This window comes from Nelumbo lutea, chromosome 2, assembly GCF_056320005.1.
Source record: "Nelumbo lutea isolate HS-2025 chromosome 2, American lotus-T2T, whole genome shotgun sequence".
In the NCBI taxonomy this organism is placed as follows: Eukaryota; Viridiplantae; Streptophyta; class Magnoliopsida; order Proteales; family Nelumbonaceae; genus Nelumbo; species Nelumbo lutea.
Genome location: NC_142685.1, coordinates 64,620,992 through 64,644,649, shown reverse-complemented (window position 1 = coordinate 64,644,649; position 23,658 = coordinate 64,620,992). Strand labels below are relative to the sequence as shown.

General features: G+C 37.8%; 1 protein-coding gene across 1 annotated transcript in view; it reads right to left on the bottom strand.

The window, feature by feature from the left end:
• Positions 1-23,658, bottom strand: part of LOC148871217 (Thioredoxin family protein) — a 29,508-nt gene that overhangs the window by 4,362 nt on the left and 1,488 nt on the right. Inside the window, exons 3-10 of the mRNA XM_088969272.1 lie at positions 20,787-20,859; positions 20,539-20,557; positions 19,595-19,714; positions 17,384-17,453; positions 16,216-16,259; positions 16,046-16,087; positions 14,925-14,984; positions 14,744-14,811 (exon numbers count right to left, since the gene is read on the bottom strand). Coding sequence (XP_088825398.1) covers positions 14,744-14,811; positions 14,925-14,984; positions 16,046-16,087; positions 16,216-16,259; positions 17,384-17,453; positions 19,595-19,714; positions 20,539-20,557; positions 20,787-20,859 — 496 coding nt within the window. The remainder of the gene's footprint in view (positions 1-14,743; positions 14,812-14,924; positions 14,985-16,045; positions 16,088-16,215; positions 16,260-17,383; positions 17,454-19,594; positions 19,715-20,538; positions 20,558-20,786; positions 20,860-23,658) is intronic.

Sequence of the window (23,658 nt, the reverse complement as noted above, 5' to 3'; positions counted from 1 at the left end):
GCAATGTCGTTTTCCTTTACGGAGGGCAATGGGAAGGTCAAGGTCATCTATAGAGGGTGAGGTAGCAACAATGGAAGGAGTCTCTGTGGGCCCTGGGACTGTAATATCTGGACTTGGAGCCGCAAAAGAGATTGTAGCTGGCTGGGACTGCTGATGACCAGGATCAATCTGCCTGCATCGCCTGTGATAGACTCTCAACTCCCGATCCCTTTGACCACCCTCGCTACTACAGCCCTCATCATCAACTGGAATAGGTAAAGGAACAGCCCCAAAGGTATTAACCCTGTCCTCACTGCACTCCTCCTCCCCCTGAAGAAAAAGACCCAAATCTCCACGCTCACTACTCTCCCCCTGAGGAGAAACCTGAGAATAGTAGGGTGTCTCCTCAAAGAAAGTGACATCCATGGATACAAACTTCTTCCCTGAGACAGGATCATAACAACAATAACCCTTTTGAGTTTGTGCATAACCAAGAAAGATGCATTTGGAGGCCTTGGATTGAAGCTTGGAGTGATTGGGACCAAGAAGTTGAACAAAACAGGTACAACCAAATGTCTTGAGGGGGATAGTGAACAACTCCTCATTGGGGTATAGAAGGGAAAAAGAAGGTTTCATATCAAGAACCCGAGAAGGAATTCGATTAATAAGATATACCGCCGTAAGGATAGCATCACCCCAGAAGCGAATAGGGACGTTGGAGGTAAACATAATACTTCTAGCCACCTCCAAGATGTGCCTATTCTTCCTCTCTATAACCTCATTCTGCTGAGGTGTATGAGGACACGTGCTCTGGTGGATAACCCCATGATTAAGGAGGTACGATGCCAATGGCTTAGCAAAGTATTCCTTTGCATTATTAGATCTAAGCACTTTTATCTTAGCATCAAATTGTGTTAGGATCATTTGGTGGAAGTTTTGGGTCAGGACAGGCACCTCATCTCGTGATCGCATAAGATAAACCCATGAAAACCGGGTGTGGTAATCAACAAATAGCAAAAAATACCTGTACCCCCCTATAGAAGGAATGTGATATGACCCCCAAACATCAGTATGCACAATATCAAAAGAACTATTAATCCTTTTATTACTCAATGAATAAGAGTTTCTACAATGTTTAGCCAACTCACAACTTTCACACTTCAACTGAGATGACTCAACAGACTCAAACAAAGTAGGAAACAGACTCTTCAAGGACCGAAAAGATAAATGACCCAATCGGTTATGCCACAACATAACCAGACTCACAACTTGAGAAACAAGTAACTTCTTATCCACTGACTCTTCCCGACGAGAACTCTCCCCAAGCAGATAGATCACATTCATCTCACAGCCAGTCGCAATCACCTTCTTCGTCTCCATGTCCTGAAAAACACATCGGTCAGGAAAGAAAGTTACTGAGCAGTTCAAATGTTTGGTAATGCTACTGACAGAAAGGAGGTTAGTATCCAGTTTAGAAACATGCAAGACAGAGGACAAGGATATAGTATCTGACAGTTTGATGTCACCCTTGCCAGAAATAGGGACAAGAGAGCCATCGGCTATAGATACTTTATCCCTACCAGAAGATAAGTGATAAGTAGTAAACAAAGAGGGCAAGCTAGTCATATGGTCAGATGCACCTAAATCTATTACCCAACACGGTTCAATAGTACCTGGAGCAGAGGCATGGTAGGCTGAGGCTCGAGTACCTGAGTGTGCAAAGGCCGATGTAGCCGGAGCTGATGATGACTGCGGTAACTGAGCTGAACTGCCAACTTCCTTCTCCAATTGTATTAGAGCTGCCCAAACTGCAGCTAAGGTTTCTAATGGTGTGCCTCTCGTGCCAGATGAGGATGTTGAATCAGTAGTCATAACCACATGAGCATTACTCCTTTTATTTCTCAACTTTGCCGGGACCAAATGTGGATGCAGCTTCCAACATGTTTCTTTTGTGTGTTTAGGTTTCTTGCAATGCTCACACACCACATCCCTTTTATCTTCCTTCTTTCTGTCCCTCTCTGAATCACCCTCTGTTTTGGGTTTGACAGCTACCAAGGCAGGTGTAAGCGACTGAGGTTGCATCATGACTTTCCTCCTGGTCTCTTCACTATGCACTAAGGAGTATGCCTGAGAGAGGGTCACACTATCTCTGGTCAAGATCTGCTGCCTCACAATATCATATTCTGAATTCAGTCCTGCCAGAAACTCAAATACTCTGTTTGTCTAAATGTGCTTTCTATGTATCTGAGCATCTTTGGGACTCTCCCACTCAAGAGTCTCTAAGTGATCAATCTCATGCCACAGGGACTGCAAGTTAGAGAAATAGACCGACACCGGTTTCTCTCCTTGTTTAAGGGCATTCACCTCACATTTCAACTCATATGCTCTGGCAACATTAAGGGGTTGGGAGTAAGTCTCTTTCATCACATTCCATATCTCCTTGGTTGTCTTTGCCCATAAGTAATTTTGGCTGATATGGGGTTGCATTGAATTACAGAGCCATGTCATAACCAAGTAGTTTTCTTGGACCCACTTGGTATACATAGGGTCTCCCTTGGAAGGTTCTGCTACATCTCCCAAGAGATACCCTACTTTGCCCCTTCCCCCAATAGCCATCATGGCTGATTGGGCCCATTCCAAGTAGTTTGATCCATCAAACTTTACGGTTGTAATCTGAAAACCTGTCTCAGAACCACCACCATAACTGCTGTTCCCAAAACTGCCTTCTGCCTGATTCTTAAACTCCATTTCAATCAAGAACCAGAAGTATCAAAGATTATGGTTACTACAGTCAAAACCAGCACTAGAACTCCCAACAACAGTCACAAAATCAGTAGAGAACCAATCTGTACTCACGATAGATGTGCATGAAATATATATAAGACTGATCTGAAATCAATAACCACACACAACAGCAACAGTCCGAACTGTTTTCACTCCTTCAAAAGTGTTCGAAACCCAAAAAGAAGACTGAAACACAGTTTGAAGAGCAATCTGATATGCTGAAGCCAATTCGAGGTTTTAATCAGTCCTAAGAGCCGTACTAATAAGGTTTGTATTAGGGTTAATATGAAACCCTAAAACTGATCAATGTTGAGGAGAATTCTAGGGTTGCCACAGGAATAAGATCACAAGTTTCGGCCTAATACTAGGGTTTGCCATAGGGATAAGACAAAACCCTAGAGAAACCCTAGAGAATAGAGAGATAAAACCCTAGAGTAGTTCGGCCACCCTTACTGGATAGGTCCAACCTATCTTTTCTTATGTTACTTCTCTCAGAAAGTAAAAACTTACAGTAGAATGCAGTTCGCTGCCTACCAAGGTTACCCAAACCCTAGCCTTCTCTGATTCTTCCTAATCACCAACTTGCTACAACTGTGACACTTCTTCAAACAGCTGCTAATCCTCTAGAGATCTCCAAGAACCAGTCAACGAACTCTGCTTTCTCAGCTTCCAGCCTTAGATGGTTCTCATGTGGTCGGCTGGACTAGACTCACATGAGAGAACTTGGCTCTGATACCAACTAGAAGTTCAGGATTGTTATCAGTCTTGAACCCTAATGAATCTCAGGATCGAAGATAAGAAGGAAGAAAGAGGAGAAATGAGAAAGAGGGAGGAGAAGCAGTAGAAGACAAGGGTTGAAAGGAGGAGCAGAAGCTTAATGTTCTGTCGCCACCACTTTAATTAATATTTATAGGTTATGCTCATTACATGGAAAGGACAGATCTGCCCTTAGTCTTTACATAACAAATAGAGTAAAACAAAGACTGAAATAAATAACAACTAAAACAACTAAATGACCAATAGCTAACCTTAGGCAGACTAGAACATCTTCTACCCTACGAACACAGTGGGACCGTAGCTGTGGGGCCCACATCAGTGTTCTCTACAAAGCTTCTCTCTGATAAAATGTTTATCCACCTCTATGTACTTGGTTCTATCATGCAGGACTAGATTGCCAACAATGTTAAAGGTGGCTTTGTTGTCACAATAGAGTGACATAGAACCATTAACACCAAAACTCAATTCTTCCAACATATTCTTTACCCAAAGGATCTTTGCAACACCATGAGACATGGCACTGTACTCGACCTCTACACTAGACCTAGCTACCATGCTTTGTTTCTTGCTCCTCCAAGTAATCAGACTACCTCCTACAAAGGTACAATACCCACTAGTAGACCTCCTGTCATCAACTGATTCAGCCCATCAGCATCGATGTATACTTCAACCTTTAAGTGACCACTCTTCTTGAACAGTAGTCTAGTTCTAGGAAACTTGTTGAGATATCTGAGAATTCTCTCTGCAACTTTTAAGTAAGCAACTTTAGGAGAATGCATAAACTGGTTAAGTACACACAGCATAAGCAATATATAGGCTGGTCATAGATAAGTATAAAAGTCTTCCAACAAGTCTGATATTGCTTGACATCCTTAATAGGATCACTACTAGCCTTCCAACAAATCCTTTACTTCAAACTAAGTAGCCAAGAACTCCTCCAGTTTCTAAACTTCTGAACTTTAGTCACTTGTAATTACTATGTCATCAACATATACTATCAACACTACGATCTTTCCTTGCCCTCTCTTCACAAAGAATTTGTGGTCTAATCAGCACTCCTTAAATACTATTTGTTGAACAGCCAAATGAAACCTGATAAACCAAGCCCTTGGTGACAGCTTCAAACCATATAGAGATTTCTTTAAATTACACACTTTCCCTTCACTACCTCATGCACAAAAGCCAAGGGGCAAAATCATATATACTTCTTCCTCTAAGACACCATTTAGGAAGGCATTCTTAATGTCCAATTGATAAAGTTCCCAATCCAAGTTAGCTACCAAAGAAAGCAGAACTCTGATAAAATTCATTTTGGCCATGGGTGCAAAGATCTTTGCATGATCTACTCCATATACATGTGTAAAGTGTAAACCCTTTTGCTACTAACCGAGCCTTATACCTCTCCACTATACCATCTACCCTATGTTTCACTATGAAACCCCACTTACATCCTACTGGTTCTTTTCCTTTCGGAAGATCCACCAATTCCCACATACCATTCTTATGTAATGCATCAATTCTTCCTTCATTGCATCTATCCATTCAAAAACAGATAGAGCCTCTACGACACTTTAAGGAATGGACATGCTATCAATAGAAGAAAGACATGGGAAACAAGAGAGATCTTTTCATAGAAAATATAATATGATATAGGATAGTGTTGCACAACCTCACACCCTTCCTTTTGTCAATAAGAAGGTCTAGATCATTAGCAGCAAATATGTCAATATTAATGGAATCAGAGGTATCAATAAGGATAAGAGTACCTAGCTAATGAGGATATACCCCCAAAGAGTTTTATGATATCGGTTGCACGAATTCAGGTTGTTCCACGGCTCCTAAACTCTACTAACCCTTGCAACGATGTAGAAAAATATGAAAAGGGAGGACCATGAAGAGGAGGAAGCAGAACCTAAATAAATTTCTCCTCAACCCTACTCTACCCTAAGGAGAAACAGGAAAGAAGGGTCAGATTCAAAGAAAGAGACATCCATAGATATAATACTTACAAGACATAGGATCCAAGCATTTGAATCCCTTTTGAGAGGAAGGATAACCAAGGAAAACACAAGGAATGGCTTTGGGATCAAGCTTACCATGAGTGGAAGACAAATCAAGAACAAAACATCGACAACCAAAGACACACAAAGGAATTGAAAACAACGAAGCCTTAGGAAACAAGAGTTGGTGTGGGGTCTTGTACTCTTAACAGTTGGGAAGACATGTAGTCAATAACATATGTGACAAATAAAACAGCATCCATCCAAAAACGATTGGGAACATGCATGTGTAATAAGATGCCCCAAGCAACTTCAAGCAAACGACGATTCTTCCTCTTAGCAACACCGTTTTGTTGGGGTGTTTTTACACATGAGCCTTGATGGAGAGAGCCACATGAAGCAAAGAATTCTGTCAAATCACCATGAAAATACTCTTTTGCATTATCAAACTGAAATATTTGTATTTTAGTCTGAAACTAGGTGAAAATCATATGCTGGAAGTCTTGCACAATTTTTGGTACTTCTCTTAAACGCATCAGATAAACCCATGTGTAGCAATAGTAATCATCAATAAATGTGATGAAATATTTGTGACCAGCCTTAAAGGGTATAATAACAGGACCCCCCACATCAAAATACACAATATGGAGAGGGAAATCCAATCTGCTATTTCTTAATGGAAAAGAGGTTCTATAATGCTTACTCAACTAACATGTTTGACACTATAATTCAGTTATTGACATAAACTTAAATAATTATGGAAGTAAAACTTTCAAAAACTCAAAGGACATGTAACCCAGACTATTATGTCATACATAGACACAACTCTCAAGGGACTGATTCAAGGACTTTGAAGCCACAAGACCAACTTTATTCTCCAACACGTAGAGACCATCTATCCAATTTCCTTTACCAATTGTCCTCTAGAAATCCAGACCCTAAAACACTCAAGAATGAGGAAGAAAGGTCACTAAACAATTTAAAGAATGAGCAATGTTACTAATGGGCAAAAAGTTAATAGGTAAATTAGGAACATGAAGTGCATTTAAAAGAGCAAAGCCAAAAGGTAGAGAGAAAGCTCCCCAACCAACTATGAAAGAGAAAGAGCCATCAGTTATCCTCACCTTTTTTTTCTGGCAGATAGAAGAGTATAGGACTAAAACAAAGAAGACTTACCGATCATATGGTTAGAGGCTCCAAAATCAATAATCCATAGTGATTCCAAAGACTGAGAGGAAACATGAAAAGGAGAGGTGGTGTTACCTGATGTAGACAAAAAGGAAGAGGGGATAAAGACAGAATCCATCTGTCGAAGAGCCCTACCATATAGCTCCAAATGGTCACAAAAGGCATTGATGAAATATTTGGGATCTTAACCAAGACACTCTTGATATGTGTTCATGGAAGAACCAATTGCTTGCTCCTAAGAAACCATATTAGCAAAGGTATACTTCTGACCTGAAGAATGATCCTAATACTAAGGGTTTGGTTTCTTGTTATGTTCCAGTGTTGACTTCTTACTCAGTTCCAGAGCCCACTTCAGCTTTCCAACTAGGTCCCTACAATTTTCACGTGTATGTTTGGGCTGCTGACAATGAGTACACAACTTATCCTTCTCATCCCCTTTCTTCTAAAAATGACCTCTTTTATTAGTATTCATAATATTCCTGGGAGAGAAGGCAATATGCTCCCCCTCTGAAATATTCATAGTACTTCTTCTACTCTCCTCAAATTATATCAAAGCATACACTGATAGAAAGAAGGTTCTTGCTACTTGAGATCTAAACTCCAATAGGCTCATTCACTGAATACAGCGCATCTAAAAAGGCAAATATATGCTACTAAGAGACTAGGATAGTGCCTCTATACTCTGATAGGCTTTAGCATCTTTATTGCTCTCCCATTCAATACTCTAATAGTGATCAAGTTGATTCCAAATGAAAGAGAGAAAAAAATACCAAGCAGATAGGCTACATTCTCCATGCTTGCATGTAGAGGATTCTGCTTGCAACTCATAGATCCTAGCGTAGTGCCTCTATTCAAAGTATGTAGATTTTGCCTGCTCCCCAATCTCATGGGCTGTATCTACCCACATAAAATTCTACTTAATTGATGGCAACATAGTGGTGATAATCCAAGACATGATTAAGCAATTCTCCTGATTCCACTTACCATGTTTAACAATGCCAGTTTTTTGTTCTTTTACTGTTCCATTGATGTAACCAATCTTCCCCGTAGCTATGATATACAATTTCATTTCTTTGGACCATGCTAAATAATTTCTACCATCAAGAGGAGTAATTGCCATTGGGAAAATCTATGCCATTATTCAGTCCTTGTCCAGATGTAACACCGGAGGTAGCACTATCATCCAAAGCCATTGTAATAGCACCCTAAACACCCTAACTCCTTCCGTTCACACTAGATTTCTCACAAAAAAATAATGTTGTACCTCTAAACAGCACCCTTACAGGGGGAATGATCACACACCTTCCAAACACTGTTCTGGACACCTCCAACTTCTAGGTCTGGACGCACACAGTACTGCACCAACTCAATCCCACGATTGCTTCACAACATCAGTCTACAGTTGTTACTGTACCACAAGGTCATACCAGACCTACTAAGGACACATTCCTGGTCACAATAGGATCATACAATCCACAAGAAGTTTTTAAACTCCTTCATAGCATCTTGGCACACAACCAAGAGAAAAAACAGTGTGGAAAGCCCTATGGTTGCCTCAGACCAAGTCTATAATCTGTGGCTGTGTTTCAATCCAAGAGAGCAAAGAATAAATAAAAAAAGGATCTCGATCTGTTCTCAGAACCTCACAGACTGCTCTGATACTGATACCATATTAACTGAATAAAATGAAGAGAAAACAGAGAAAACAAAGAAGAGAAGAGAAGAGAGGGGAGAGTGGAGAAGAGAAGAGAATGAGGGCCAAAAAGCAAGGGCTGGTGGCACTTATGTTTTATAATAGTGACATAACAAAAATAAGAGGGTAAAATGACACTAATGCCCTTGCAGTACATAAAAGATAAATTATAAATACTCAACAGAAACCATCATTTAGCATCTATTAAAGGACTAAGTTTGATCCCTGGTAAGTCTCTTCTTAATTTCATTCAATTTTCAACATTCACATACGTTTTCTAGAGAGAGAAAGTTCTCTCTCTAAATCTTCCCTGCAAAACTTTGGTGAAAACCAGGTTTAGTTCTGTCATCAAAGAAATATTTTATTAAAAATTAACAATTAAAAAATATTAAAGTGGATAGCTGATATTTGTTACTCTGGGCAAGTTAGCTTTTAAACAGTTGCTTTTCTCACTGTTACCATGACATTGTAAGAGAAATTACTATGGTTGAATCATAGTAACTTCACTTGGTCCAACCTACAAGCTAACCTAGTTTGTTCCAAATTGGGTAGATTCTTGTTTTCTTTAGATTGGGAAGAACATTGGGGTGGATTAATCTCGAGAGCACTCCCAAAAGTAGCGTCAGACCACTGGCCAATAGCGATCAATGATGAGACACTAAGGAGTGCTGACCCTACTCCATTCCGCTTTGAAAACATGTGGCTAACACACCCAGATTTCATTCAGAAGGTTAGGGGCTGGTGTAGGGAGAGTAACCCTAGAGAGGAGTGGAAATGAATGAGGTTCCGTAAGAAGCTTCAATACTTGAAAGAGAGACTTTAGGAATGGAATTTGGTAGAGTTTGAGAGGATAGAGGAGAGGAAGAATGCTCTTGTGGACCAAATTGAGGAGATTGATCAAAAAGAAGAAGATGGGAGTCTAGAGGAAAGAGATTTTTTTTTTTTTGGAAAAGGTAAGGTAATTTTATTAGAAAAAACTTAGAGTTACAAACAGAATCCTGCCAAAGACAAGGCAGGATTTGGGATATCCCTGATTACAAACACCAAATCGACTGAGAGCTCAACAGCTGAAATACATTTAGATGTTTAAATTCTGGATTGACAGAAATCCAGGGCATCAATTTACTGACTGCCGCCTGCCCTATCTCCTCTGGGCTTTTCACTTTTTGATTAAATATTCTGTTGTTTCTCTCAGACCAAATGGCCCAGAGCACTACTGCTGGGATAGTACTCCAGATTAGCTTCCCTTTTTTCTTCAAATTGCTGATCTTCTAGCTACCGAGAACCTCCTTTACAGATTAAGGCATGACCTAACAAATCCCCACAGCCTGTAAGAAGTGGTCCCACACCTGGGCAGCAATCGGGTAGTGAATAAAAAGGTGATCAGCAGTCTCTGGGTGTGATCTACAAAGAGTACAAGAGTCATCAGGTATCTGCAAGCCTCTTCTTTCTAGGTTGGTTCTGGACAGGCATTTATTTAAAGCCATAGTCCAGACAAGGAAGTTCACTTTTGAGGGACTAATTGAATTCCAAATCTGCTTAGATGGAAAATCCCCCACTGCAACCCTACTACTGAGTCTACTGGCCATTGATTTTACTAAAAAGCTACCCTCTTTAGACCACTTCCAAGTCCACTAGTCATCCTGACTATGGTCAATACTCTGAACCTGTAAAATTTCCAACAATCTCATAACTTCTTCCACTAAAGACTTCTTCTAAACTGTGGAGCCCATGTCACCTCATTTCCTGAGAAATTGTCAGAAACAGCAATCGAAGCATTCTGATTGGTGGCACACTGATAAAGAGTAGGAAAATCTTCAGCCAAAGGGTGGTCCAAGCACCAGGAATCCTTCCATAATCTGATTCTGTCTCCTCTGCCTACTTTGAAGCTTACACCCTCTCTAAATAAAGGAAGATATCTCATTATGCCTTTCCATAAAGAGCAGCCCCAATTTGGAAGTGGATCCCTCGCCCTCCAGTTTCCCCATTCTACCCTAAACTTGGCGGCTATCAGGCTTCTCCACCAAGCACCCCTTTCTATGGCAAACCTCCAGATCCACTTACTAAGAAGAGCCGAATTTGTCACCTTAATCTTCCATAAACCCAGTCCCCCTTTTTCCATAGGAAGGCATACTTGATCCCATTTGACAAGATGAATCTTCTTTTCTTCCCCCCAACCACTCCACAAGAAATTTTTTTGGAGAGTCTCCAATCTCTTTGCCGCTTTTGTTGGAATGAACCCAGTCTAGAGGAAAGAGATAGAGAACAAAGATGGAATTTAAGAAAGCAGTTGGTGGATATCTTGTTCAAAGAGGAGATTAGTTAGAAGCAATAATCGAGGTGTAAGAAAGGTTCAAAGTATCAACACAATCGGTACACCGGTAGGGTGTATCAGCCTGTACCAGTTCAGAGGGGTCGGTTTAAGTCCCGGCTACCCTCTGAACAATGGTCTGCCGATACAACCCCTGGAGGTGCATATTGAAAAGCCATCAGCACGATACGTATCAGCCAATATGGGCCGATATGTGTCGATACTTTGAACCTTGGGTGTAAGTGGATCAAGGAGGGTGATAGGAACACAAAATTTTTTCACGGCCTAGCAAATGGGAGAAGAAGTAAAAATTTCGTTTCCAAGCTAGAGGTGGAGGGTGCTACCTTAGTTCATCAAAATGAAATAGAAAAGGCCTTTGCAAATCATTTCAGATCAATTTTCAGGAAGCCTCTGAATGCGAGAGTGTGGGTTGAAGGTTTGGAGTGGCCTAGGCTGAATTCTAAGGTGAGAGTTTAGTTAGAAGGAAAGTTTGAGTTGGAAGAAATCCAAGAGGCAGTTTTCTCTATGGATCGCTCCAAAGCTCCTGAGTCCAGATGGATTCACATTGGCCTTTTATCAGGATTGTTGGGATATACTGAAGGAGGACATCTTGGGAGCCTTTGAGGAATTCTATAGAAGGGGAATAATTAATCCTGGCTTGAACTACACCTTTGTGGCCTTAATTCCCAAGAAAAAAAGAAGCCATTCACCCAAGAGATTTCAGACTTGTCAACTTGGTGAATGGTCTTTACAAGATCATAGCAAAGGTGATGGCCTGTAGGATCAAAAAAGTCCTCTCCAATATTATAAAACCTAACCAAGGAGCTTTTGTCGAGGGAAGGCAGATTATTGATCAAATTATGATAGCAAATGAAAGTGTGGAGGATTTCAAAAGATCTAGGAAGAGGAGTGTGGTATGTAAATTGGGTTTGGAAGAGGCATACGATTCAATGGATTGGTCATTTTTGCTCAAGGTAATGTTGAACTTTGGTTTTGGAGAGAGATGGTGTAAGTGGGTGATGGGCTGTGTTAGGTCTTGTCACTACTCCATTTTGGTGAATCAGACAGTGGTGGATTTCTTCCCAGCTCTAAGAGGAATAAGGCAAGGAGGTCCCCTATCTCTGTTTTTGTTTAGTTTGAAAGCAGATGTCCTGGTAAGATTGATCACTAGAATAGACTCTAGGAACCTAATAAAAGGTTGGAGAGTTAGTAAGGATGGGGTACCCCTAACTCATCTGCAATTTGCGGATGATACAGTCCTCTTTTGTGAAGTTGGTGTTTGTAGATTGTTTAGGAATTTAAAATTTAGCATACAACTGTTTGAGCAAATGTATAATCTAAAAGTGAACCTTGACAAAAATTGTATAGTAGGGGTGAATCTTGAGGAGAGAGAGGTGGAAGAGTGTGCAAACATTTTAGAGTGTGTGGTATCCAATTGGCTAGTGATGTACCTGGGGTTGCCTCTTGAGGATAATCAAATGAGACAAAACTTTTGGGATTCGATGGTAGAGAGATTTGAGAAGAGGCTAGCCTCATGGAAGAGAAATTACCTATCCTTAAGGGGGAGAGCCACATTGATAAAATCTACCCTTGCCAACCTTCCAATATATTTAAAGTCAATTTTTAAAATGCCAAGGAGGATTTCCAGAAGACTAGAAAAATTAATGAGGGATTTTCTATGGGACCCAGGTGAGGAGAAAAAAGATCATAGGGTTAGGTAGGATCTAGTGAGCAGAAGCAAAGAGTGTAGAGACCTAGGGTTAAGGAATATTCAGAAGAGGAATGTGGCCTTGTTGGGTAAGTGGTTATGGTGGTTTTCCCCTAGAGAAAGAGAGGTTGTGGGTAAAGATCGTGGAAAGTATTCATGGGCTCGCAAGCAATGGATGGGATGCTGGAATTTTGGCTAGGACTACAAGAGCTTCTCCATGGAAAGCTATCCAAGCTTCTTTACCTCTCTTCATTCCATGGACAAGGTATAATTTGCACTCTGGTAACCCTATTAAATTTTGGGAAGAAGTTTGGATCAGGGATTCTCCATTGAAGGGTCAGTTCCCTTCTCTGTTTGCCTTGTCTAATTTGAAAAATAAGCCTATATCAAGTTTCTTGGTGCCCTCACAAGCTTCCTCAGGGTTTGGGTGGAACTTGGGTTTTAGAAGAGCAGTTAGGGAGTCAGACTGAATAGTACTTTGTGTCTTCTTAATATACTAGAAGGTATTTTCTTAGATCCCTCTAAATCAGATACAAGGGTCTAGACTTTATCAGCCTCTGGAACTTTTTCTTGTGCTTCTTACTTCAAAGCTCTAGTTCATCCATTGGGTCAATTAGGGCAGCCTTTTCTAGTAAAGGAAGTTAGCTGAAAACTGATTCCTCCGAAGGTTGGGAGTTTCTGTTGGGAAGCAATCCTGGAAAGAGTCGAACATTTGTGATCTTCTTCAGAGAAAGAGGCCTACGAGTTGTTTATCTCCCCACTGGTGTGTTCTATGCAAGGCTGAAGGTGAGGTTGGTTGCCATTTACTGATTTCCTGCTCTGTTACTAATCACATTTGGGAGTGGTGTTCATTTTTGTTTGGATGCAGATGGTCGACTTTTTGCTCCATCCTTATATAGCTGGTCAAAAAAAAGAGGAAGAGTTATGTGAAGATGTCTCAGGGCTTCTGTTTGCTGGACTATTTGGGAAGCAAGAAACAGGAGAATTTTCTCATATAGGGAAAGAAGACTGCCAGAAATTCTGAAGCTGATTCAGATCAGAGCGGTACATTGGCTGAAGTCTTTGGCTCTTTTTATAGACTTTTCAACGGATGATTTATTCGGAAATTGGAAGGAAATTGCAACTTCAGCTCCGGTTAAAGAAACATCCCTACCCTCTTGGACACTCCTAGTGGTTTTATCAAACTTAATTTTGATGGAAGTAGCATGGGTAATCCGGGTCCATCAGGTATTGGGAGTGCCTTGAGAAATGAGGAGGGAGTGATAATTGCTCTCTTTTCAGGGCCAATTGGAATGGGTGATTCTCTTAGAGCTGAGATTTCAGCTATTATCAAAGGAATTCGAAAGGCAATTGAACTGAATATCACCAAATTGGTCATAGAAGGCAATTCTAAACTGGTAGTGGATTGGCTAAGAAATAATACTGCTAATTTTTGGAACTACAACCATGAGAAGAGGAAATTTAATTAATGGGTTAAAAGAAGTGATAACTCCTTTGTTGATGGGTTAGCTAAACAAGGGGCATCTAGGGACTCTTTGTTCTGGGCTATCTTGTAATTGTTCTCGTCTTGTTGTTTTGGTTAGGTGAGATAAGAGAGTTTATCTCCCTCTTCTTGTACTTGTGTTTTTTCTCTCTAATTTTAATGAAATCTGCGAGTTATTGATCAAAAAAAAAAAAATCCTTCTGGGTTGAATTCTGTAAAAGCCTTCTAATGTTTATACTGAAATTAGTTTTGAGAGCTTTTCTTTTTCCTTTTTTCTTTGATCATTTCATAGGAGGGTTTTCGTTAAATTCCTGAAGGTAAAACTTCTGATTGTTGCATCTATTTTTATTTTGGCCTTCATTCTAGTAACTTTCCTCCCTGCTTCATGTACAGTGTCTTTACCCAAATGAAACTACATGGACATCATCATGAATCATCAGATCCGAGTGAACCTTGGGAATCCACATTTGAGTACTTTTTTGCAGTTTACACCAGCTTAGATTGGTAAAATATTAGTATGGAACTTCTACTTGGAATCCAATAGGCAAAACACTGATAAATAAAATAATTATTAAGCTAGCATGAAGAAGCAAAAAATGTTATTCGTGGGGCTTAAACAATTAGGTGTGATATAAACGGGAAAAAACAGATCTTTAGACACTTCCCCACCTATGAATTGATAAAAAGAAGAAAAGGAGAGAGGGAAACTAATAGAATTGCCTGAATTTAGGTGACCAGCCCACCAAAATGGCATTACAGCATGGCATATAGAAAATTCAATCACTGACAACATCATAAAATTAAAATTAAAAAGAAATACCATCGAAGCAGGTGTGGCAACTCTAATTCAACCAGAACTTCACGTACAACTTTGCAGAAGGGAGATCCCTGAAGGATAATATTGCAATTTTATGTCATAAGTTAGAAAACATGTTGGAAGCTCCAACAATGTCATAGCAAGATTAAAAAAATCAAGTATGTTTGGTTCTTTAGTGTTCAACCTCATAGGCCCATAATTCAAGTGGTTTAGGGGGCAGTTTTGAAGGAGAATATGATGTTCCCTGCAAAAAGACAAAGGAGACAAGTTTTAATGGATGATGATGGTTTTCCACCCAAAAGTTCTGTGTATGAAATTGGAGACTATTTCTTAAAAAATTATTCTTATAATAGTTTACACCAATCAAGAATGGCCATCATACCTTCAATGTTTGCAACTTTTACAGAAAACCTACATTATGGTTTTTATCAGTAATGGTCAATAAATTTATTAGATATTAGATGGAAAAGGTGTTTCAAGGTGTTAGAAATGGGAGGATACAAAAGAGCAAATACAAACAAATGCTGACAACCGACACCACTTCTAACTAGAGAATCTTCTCTTTTTCATTTGCAAATCCAGGGATCCAAATGAATGAGCAATTTAGTTTGGCTACTAGAGTTTGGCTTCAACCAATAAAAATTTAAGTAACCATTGTCCTTCCCCTGTAATAATGCACCAGTCAATCACAACTATACAGTCACCTTCCACCAAGTCTCCCCATCCCCTTGATGAAGCTAATTTCAGGCCTTTCAGTCAACTCAGCCCTTAAAGAATTACCAGTTTTGATTGGACTATAGAAGTGTAAGAATGATCTGCCAGTAAGGTATCCAAATATACCACCTATTCCTGATAGACCTGGATTACCTAAACAGAAGCCATCAAAATTCAATTTTTAGTCTACCCTCTTCTGGGGTCATTCAATCTTGTTTCACTGTCATTTTAGAGCATAATTTGCAATTAAGAGTTATTTTCTCAAGATAGCACTCATGGTATTCCTTTTTCTTTGAATTTTTTTTTGATGAATAATAGATTCCTTTCCTTTGAATTCCTCTCTAGTTAAACCCCAAAGAGCCACCCTATCCATAAACAAATATATTATAGGTTCTGCTTGTTTTCAGAGATTCTTATGCTCCTCCCATTCCAAATTCCCCAAAATGAACCAGAAGGAGAAAATGATTGCAAGCTTTTGTTGAATAACCTATCTTATTGTTTTCTTTGGGAAATGATGTTTTGGTAAGTCTATTTCCTTATTATTTCTCAAGATACACGATAGCAGATTGAGTAAGAGGGAAACCATCTTACCTTTCCCATACGACCAATCATGGCAAAGCCCTCAGTTAAAGTCTGCAACATAATGTTGTATATAAGAACAGTAAGAAAGCAAAAATTCCTATAAACTGGTAACTATTAAAGTAGAAATAAAAAGATTAAGCTATAAGCACTCAGATTCAGCCAGAGAATCAAAAGCTTACGGTTAGTAGCCCAAGTGACAGCATCAAAGGGATTGTCCCATCACCTGATACGGACACGGTCAACAGATAAAATATTTTTTTATCAGCAAGGTCAACAGATTAAATATGTAAGACATTAATAAATCATGATAACAGTAGCTTATAACCATATAAAAAAATGAAGTAATTTAGAGTTACTTTTGTAAACAATATATTTGCAATGAGAAATTGGGACTATGGAATATGACAGAGCAGTTATGCATGTTAATATAGGGGTTTTATTGAAATTTCCCAATTACAGCAGCTTAAGTAATAAAATTGGGGAATAGAGGGCAATAGTTTCTATTCTCATTCTCTTTGTATTTTGTTTCTCCCTCAACATTCGCTCTCTCTTTTCACCTATACAAAATATGCTAAAGATTAAAAACTGCAACTATATTAAATTAACTAAAAAAGTACTTTTATAAAATCAACATCCACTAAGGAAAGAGAGTCAAAAAGAAAACCCTATAAATAATTTGTTGGAAGACAAAGGGTGTTCATGTAATCTAATTAGATTTTATGGACTATAGTGTGTAATGTGGGGTTTTTTTTATCAATATAATTGTGGGGTTATAAGGGGCTTATATGTAATTTTGAGTATTGAGTTCCAAGTTTTTCTTTAAGTCATTGATCTGAGAGAGTGTGAGAAAGAAATGACTGTAGGCTTGACTGTTGCATCTTCTCCATTTTCAAAATAGTGGATTTATCTCCACCTTTCCCCCCGGGCACATGCTTTCAAGCTAATTCATGTAAATCTCATATTAGTGTCTCTTGTCATTTCTGGTTTTATTTTCTTGTGTTTGTTAGTGTTTTTAGTGCTCTATGATTGTTGGATCAACTTCTGCCTGAGCACTCTAAGGGGGAAATTTTGAACATTCTTTATTTTTCTTTTCACCAACTGATGAAACTAATATCTAGGTAATAATGAATTAGTTTCCCTAAATAGGTAATAACAATGTATATAATGAAATAAGTTTTTTTCACCAAGCAATGAAACTGGTATAGAACTATAGAAGGATTAATAATGAATCTGTTATTGATAAAAAAAAAAAAAGGATTAATAATGGAATAGCTTGCTCTAAATAGGTAATAACAATGTATATAATGAATAAATCCTTCAAATTTATAAAAGGATAACAAAACTGACCATATTTCCCAACCAAATATTTAATTATATCATCTGATTCATACATTGATACACCAGTGTTTGGATCCACCTGCAACCAAAGAAAAGTTAGGTTCATTCTTATTTGGATTATTCTCTAGGTAACAATAAGTTAAATACAACTGAAGAATAAATAGTGTGACACTGTTAGATTTATATTATCAATAAACTAAGAAAGAGCAAGTAAAAAAGGATCAATTTAATGGGTGGACATATCGGTCAATCCTACAAACTATTAGAAACATTACTGCTGGTGAAACATCAAGAGCTATGTGCTACATTGCTCATAGTGGACAAAAGATACCTGATGTTAGGGTTGTAAGTTGCAATTTGGGCTGGGCCAACATGAACTCAACCCAAAAAAGGGTTGGTTTGAAGATTGAATTGGGGTGACGGTTGAAAAAATGCTAACCTGATATAAAGTTGGGCTGGGTTAGGTTGATACCTTGGGCAGCCAACCCAACCCAAACCCATTGTATTACACTCGTAATTATATATCCATGTACATTATATATGATACAAGTATTGATTTCTATATACAAGTATGTTTATGAGAGAGGGAGGAGAGGGGACATGATAAAGGATGGTTTATTGTAAAATATTATTATAACATCATGTTATTTTGTACATGTGCATGTATAAATATGGGGATATGATAGTGTGCATCTATGCATGTACTTGCAAATTTGGTAGGTAAGCTTCCAACCCAAACAACTCATCTCATGATCAGGTTGTGTTAAGATTGAGAACCTCAGGTTGAAGATCAAGTTGGATTATGGTTAGACTTATTGAGGTTTTAACACGTTGGGTTAGGTCAGGGTTGACCTCAAGGGATGGCCAAAATGAATTTTGCACTCAAGTAGTGAAAGAGATGAAGACTATATCATCCTTGACAAAGTGAAAGATGAAACAGGATTTGTTTAGCTGACTCCAAATAGTTGGGAAGGCCTAGGCCAAGTTCAAATGAGTTGAATATTTCTTATTTTTCATTGCCTGTCTATTGGTTTTCAATTAGGTTGTCTCTTAGTAAAATGTTTCCAATTAGGTTGCTTCCACTATATTACAAATAGAAGCTAACCCACCCAAACTCTTAACCTGCACAAATAGTGGAAAATGAAATGTGAAATGTATTCAGGGTCTTGTTTCTTATATATATATATATATATATATATATATATATATATATATATATATATATATATATATATATATATATATATTGTTGAAAAAGGTAACTTACATTAAAAAGGAAAAGGGAAGAATGTACATGAGGGGAAACAATATCCAAATATGTCAAGATTATCTTGGAGACCTGAAGCCCCACAAGTGGTGGGTGGATGAAGCCTTACTTTGATGGAAGTAGCTTTGGCAATCCAGGGCCTTCTGGAATTGGAGTGTTTAGAGATGAGAATGGGAATATATGTGGCTTGTATTCAGGACCTATTGACCAAGGTGACTCAGTGATACCTGAATTTTTGGCTGCTATTGTTGGGGTGCAAAAGGCTAAGGATATGGGAATTACTAGGCTGATTCTTGAAGGGGACTCAAAAATAATCCTTGGCTGGTTGAAAAAAGAAGAAGGGGTTCTATGGCAATTCAGAAATGATTTCAGATGAACAATAAATACGCAAATCCATATAAGTTGCGTTAGGAGGTTTGAAAAAGGGTTGGCGGATGGATTGGCTAAGCAAGGAACTCATAGGCAGCATTTGTTTTGGGCTAAAATGTTAACTGTGTGGGGGGATCTTTGCTGTAAAGGGTCTTTGACCAAACAACTTCTTGTTGTACCTTTTTGTTCTTTAATCTTAATAAAATTTTCTTGAGTTGCTGATCAAAAAAAAGATTATTTGGAGAATGCTCCCTGTGGCTGTTATTTTGTCAATACAGATGGGAAGATATAGCAGATTTTTTCAAGGCAGATCCTCTCAAAATGATGAAATCATACACAATATGTCAGAAAAAATCTTTCCATGGGGAAAAGCTTAAAATCATTCAACTGATGCTCTCTTTTTTTAATTATATTAAAAACTAATATTTGTGCATTCTCTCTTCATGTACAGCCAGTCTCTATATTGGAGTTACCCCTTCCACACAATAATACAATATACTTTATTTTTTCTAAAAAAACAATTTTCAAATATGTCTACATCATCTTAAAAATGTTTTCTCAATCATTATTTCTCATTAACTGACCATGTAAGGGAATTGCTGTTTTCCACCAATCTGAGCAACTCTGCGACGAAAATTTGGACCATTTCTTGGACAAGGATAAAACAGAACATCAAGATCCAAGACAGCTACAATTTCCCTAACCTGTGCAACACATGTTACCAACAAGTAACCACATTTTAAAGTCAGTCCTTCCCATTCTAGCTAAGTCAAATATGCATATCTAAACTACTATATGCAAAAATAAAAAAAGTGTATATGGTGGACATGAGTGACCCAATCACTAGCATTGCTTTCCACACCAAATATATACGCTTCCTTCTTTATTTATCAACAATTCAAATAGAGGATCAGATTTTGGATGGGGAAGTTTTAGATTGATAAGATAATCTTGCCTTAAACACGAACAAAGTCTGACCTGGACGTAAGTAAGGTTTTGGTTTTTGAATGTGCTGTGGCTCCTTCTAAAAATGAATTTCTTTTTAGGATATCTGATACATCATTGTGGATGAAATACAAGAAAAATTTATGTTTGTTCAGGAAAAAAAAAAACTCATATTTTTTCCTATTTTTCTCTCTTCTTTCCTCTTTTTCTCTCATATATATCTTGCCTTATTTCTCCTTTTTACATCTTGGCAATAGCAGAAACCAGAATCAAATGTCAAATTTCTGAAATTTTGACAAACTTTAAAAGCTTGAGTATAAGATAACAGTCAGATTCTTTTCAAAAATAGGGCAGTTGAAGTTGAAGTTTGCAGGACTAAATCATGGGTACAAAGCATCCAAGAGGTAATCATACAGTTTGAGCAAAAAGGGCCCTAGCTGATGAATTGAGTGCAGGTTGCTATTTCTGTTAAGGTCTTGAAACATCAAGTCAGAAAGGAATTCAGTAGAAGAGGAAAGACCAAAAAAGCATGTGATTGTTGTAAACAAAAAATAATAGATATTAACACTTTCGTTGATTTTACCTTCCGACAGAATGGACAGCTGAAATTTCCACATGGTCCAGGATGATCAACATATAAGAAAGCAATATATGCACTAAGTTAGTCATTTGCCATTGCAAATAATTGATATATAAAGTTCACAAGACAAACCATAAACCAAAAAAGAATAACAATGTTTTGAGCCCAATCATGAAAATAAGCATTAGAAACACCATGGAACCTTAAATAAGGTCCATAAGTCATAGAAAATAAATAAATAAACATAGTACCTTTCAAATTCATAGATCTCAATAGGCTTCTCTGGACGAGGGCCTAATTTTGAGGTCTCTTTCACCTTGAAACCTGTTGTAGCATTTTAAACCAACAGGAAAGGCAAGAGAATCATCCTAACTGTAAAAATCAATAGAGTACACATTACATCATCATAACAACATTCCCAATTTTCAATTACAGGAGTTTCCTTTGATGATCTTGATTTTTTCTTTTTTTGCTTTAAGATATTTTGTCTTACTTTTTTTTTCTTTTTTACATCTTCTTCTGTTTTTTTTTTCTTTTTTTTTTTCCTGAGGGAGGTAGTAATAGATAATATGTGTTTACCACTCATGGTTGAAGAATGATTTGGGCCAGATCCTGTATGATCAATCAAGCACAATAATATATAACAGAAACATAAGACAGAGAAGCTGATATTGATAGAGTTGAGGTTCTTCTTTGACTCCAAGAAAACTGTTACAAATATCATCAAACTATAAATAGTTGTCAAAGAACATAAATTGCATGGAAGTTAGCACACAACTGGCCATTCAACAAATGAAAGATGACTGGGGCAAACCTTTTCAAAGGAGATGCACCTGGACCTAGGCAAGGTGCATACCTTGAAATGTGTCTCATCTGTGTGCCTAGGGGCCTTATCTGTTTTTTTTTTTTTTTTTGGAAGAAAAAGGTAAGGCACTTCATTCTAAAGAAAATCAAATACAAAGGAAACTGTGTACACTGGCCTACCTTTACAATTTTTCCATAAAGTGCTCTCAGACTCAAACCTGTATTCTCACACTTGTCACCCCAAGATTTTCACCATTAAACCAAGCAATGGCCTCTCCCCTTATCAATCTGGAAAAAAAATAATGACAAGCACCAGAATCTTTTGAAACACTGGAATCAAAAAGAAAAAATGGTAGTCACTCCTAGGGAAGGACAAATGTTGTGAAAGTCATCATCATTATCATCTAAGGTTTGTTCCAATTATAGGGGTTGGCTACATAAATTCTGTTTCACCATTCCATTCTGTTCAGTGCCATATCCATTGTTAAATTATCATTCTGGAAAAAAAATAATGACAAGCACCAGTACCTTTCGAAACACTGGAATCAAAAAGAAAAAATGGTAGTCACTCCTAGGGAAGGACAAATGTTGTGGCAGTCATCATCATTATCATCTAAGGTTTGTTCCAATTATAGGGGTTGGCTACATAAATTCTGTTTCACCATTCCATTCTGTTCAGTGCCATATCCATTGTTAAATTATGGGCACTTAAATCATTTCTTATTACTTCCATCCAGTCCTTTTCAGTCTGCCCCTAGCTCTTCTAGCCCCTTCAACTTGTAACAGATCTCTTTTTCTTGCCAGTAACCCAAAATCCCTCTCTACCGATCTGTCTCCTTATTCTACAAACTCTATATGGTAAAAGAGGTGTTGCCCACACTATTTAACTCCTCCCTATAAAACAGTTCACAACCTAAATCAATGTGCATTTGACAATACACACCTCCCTTTTATCATTACTGGTGAAGGGTATTGCTTCAATAGGTGTGAGTGTGTCACAACATGCATTCGTTGTTCCGGAGAGTAATTGAGATGAATGGCATTTTAAGGAGGTTTTCTTATATTTTCCTTTTCACTTTTGGTTCCTTGAGAACTCTTAGAATTACTTGGATAAGCACCATGGTATGAGGATTTCTTTTTGTTTCCTTCTATGAAACCCATGGCTCAATGGTGATTGAATATTGAAGTAATTAAACATTTTTTTTGATAGATAAGTAATTAAACATCAATCATTGAGCTTTAACAGAAGAAGGTTAATTTTGTCATTGCATCAAGAAGTGTTGTGTTTTAGTTGCCGATTTGTCATTATGATGGTTTGTAGCATAAGTTCAAGAATGTAAGAACCCAGATTCTGTAGATTCATTAAGAATGAAAAAGAGAATCTTGGAGAAGGACAAGGAGATAAAAGTGGATAAGCTACTTTCAGAAATACTAAATAAGGACCACATTGGGACCTTGAGCGCAGGAGAAATATTAAGTAGTTGTGATACTTGTACTTTCTAATAATTAGTAGAAGTTACTCCTAAAAATAATTTCCTGTCGTATCAATATTCAATATCATCAGCCTCATCTCATCTAGAGTTCTAGACTCACATAGATATTTATTTTTTGATTGCCCAACATTTGGTCCTGAAGGTATTGATAACTTTATAGCCATTCTCTTTCTGCCCAATTCATTCTGTGGGAGGACTTCGTCCATTTCAACCTCTCCCATTTTATGGTATTGAACCATGAAACTGAAAATAATCAATTTGATGATTTTTTTTATTAATATTTACTATTTCCTTCCTTCCATACTTGTTATTAAAATTTCTGTATATAAAATTTTTGTTATTAATCAAAAAAATACTTGTTATTAAAATTGCAACACTTTAGATGTCTTAGTTGTTTACTTAAAACTTTTAGATTCTAAGATGCCCTTCTATATTTCTATTTCTAATGTTTCTTGATGAAGATTTTTTATAATTGAAATTTGTTCATTTATGGTCAAGTGTTTTAACAATGGTGGTGTAAGAGGGTAGAAATGTCAACCATAGACTAAAGCAGAGTAATGTGAAATGTGAACTAGGGCATGTATGCCAATTGTGAGTCAAAGAAAATTGTGAAATGAAGTAAACACACAAGCTGCAAAAAGGTCCAAGGATATGAGTTTTAAAATGGAAAGGAACATGAATTAGGAATAACATGACAATGAGGCAATAAGGGATAATCAACGAGCACATGTGGGAATATTGAATATCAAATAACGAAATAATAGCATGTCAACATCAGCCTCAGCCACTTGACTACATGGTCTAACAAGTTGTTCTGAGCTAGCAT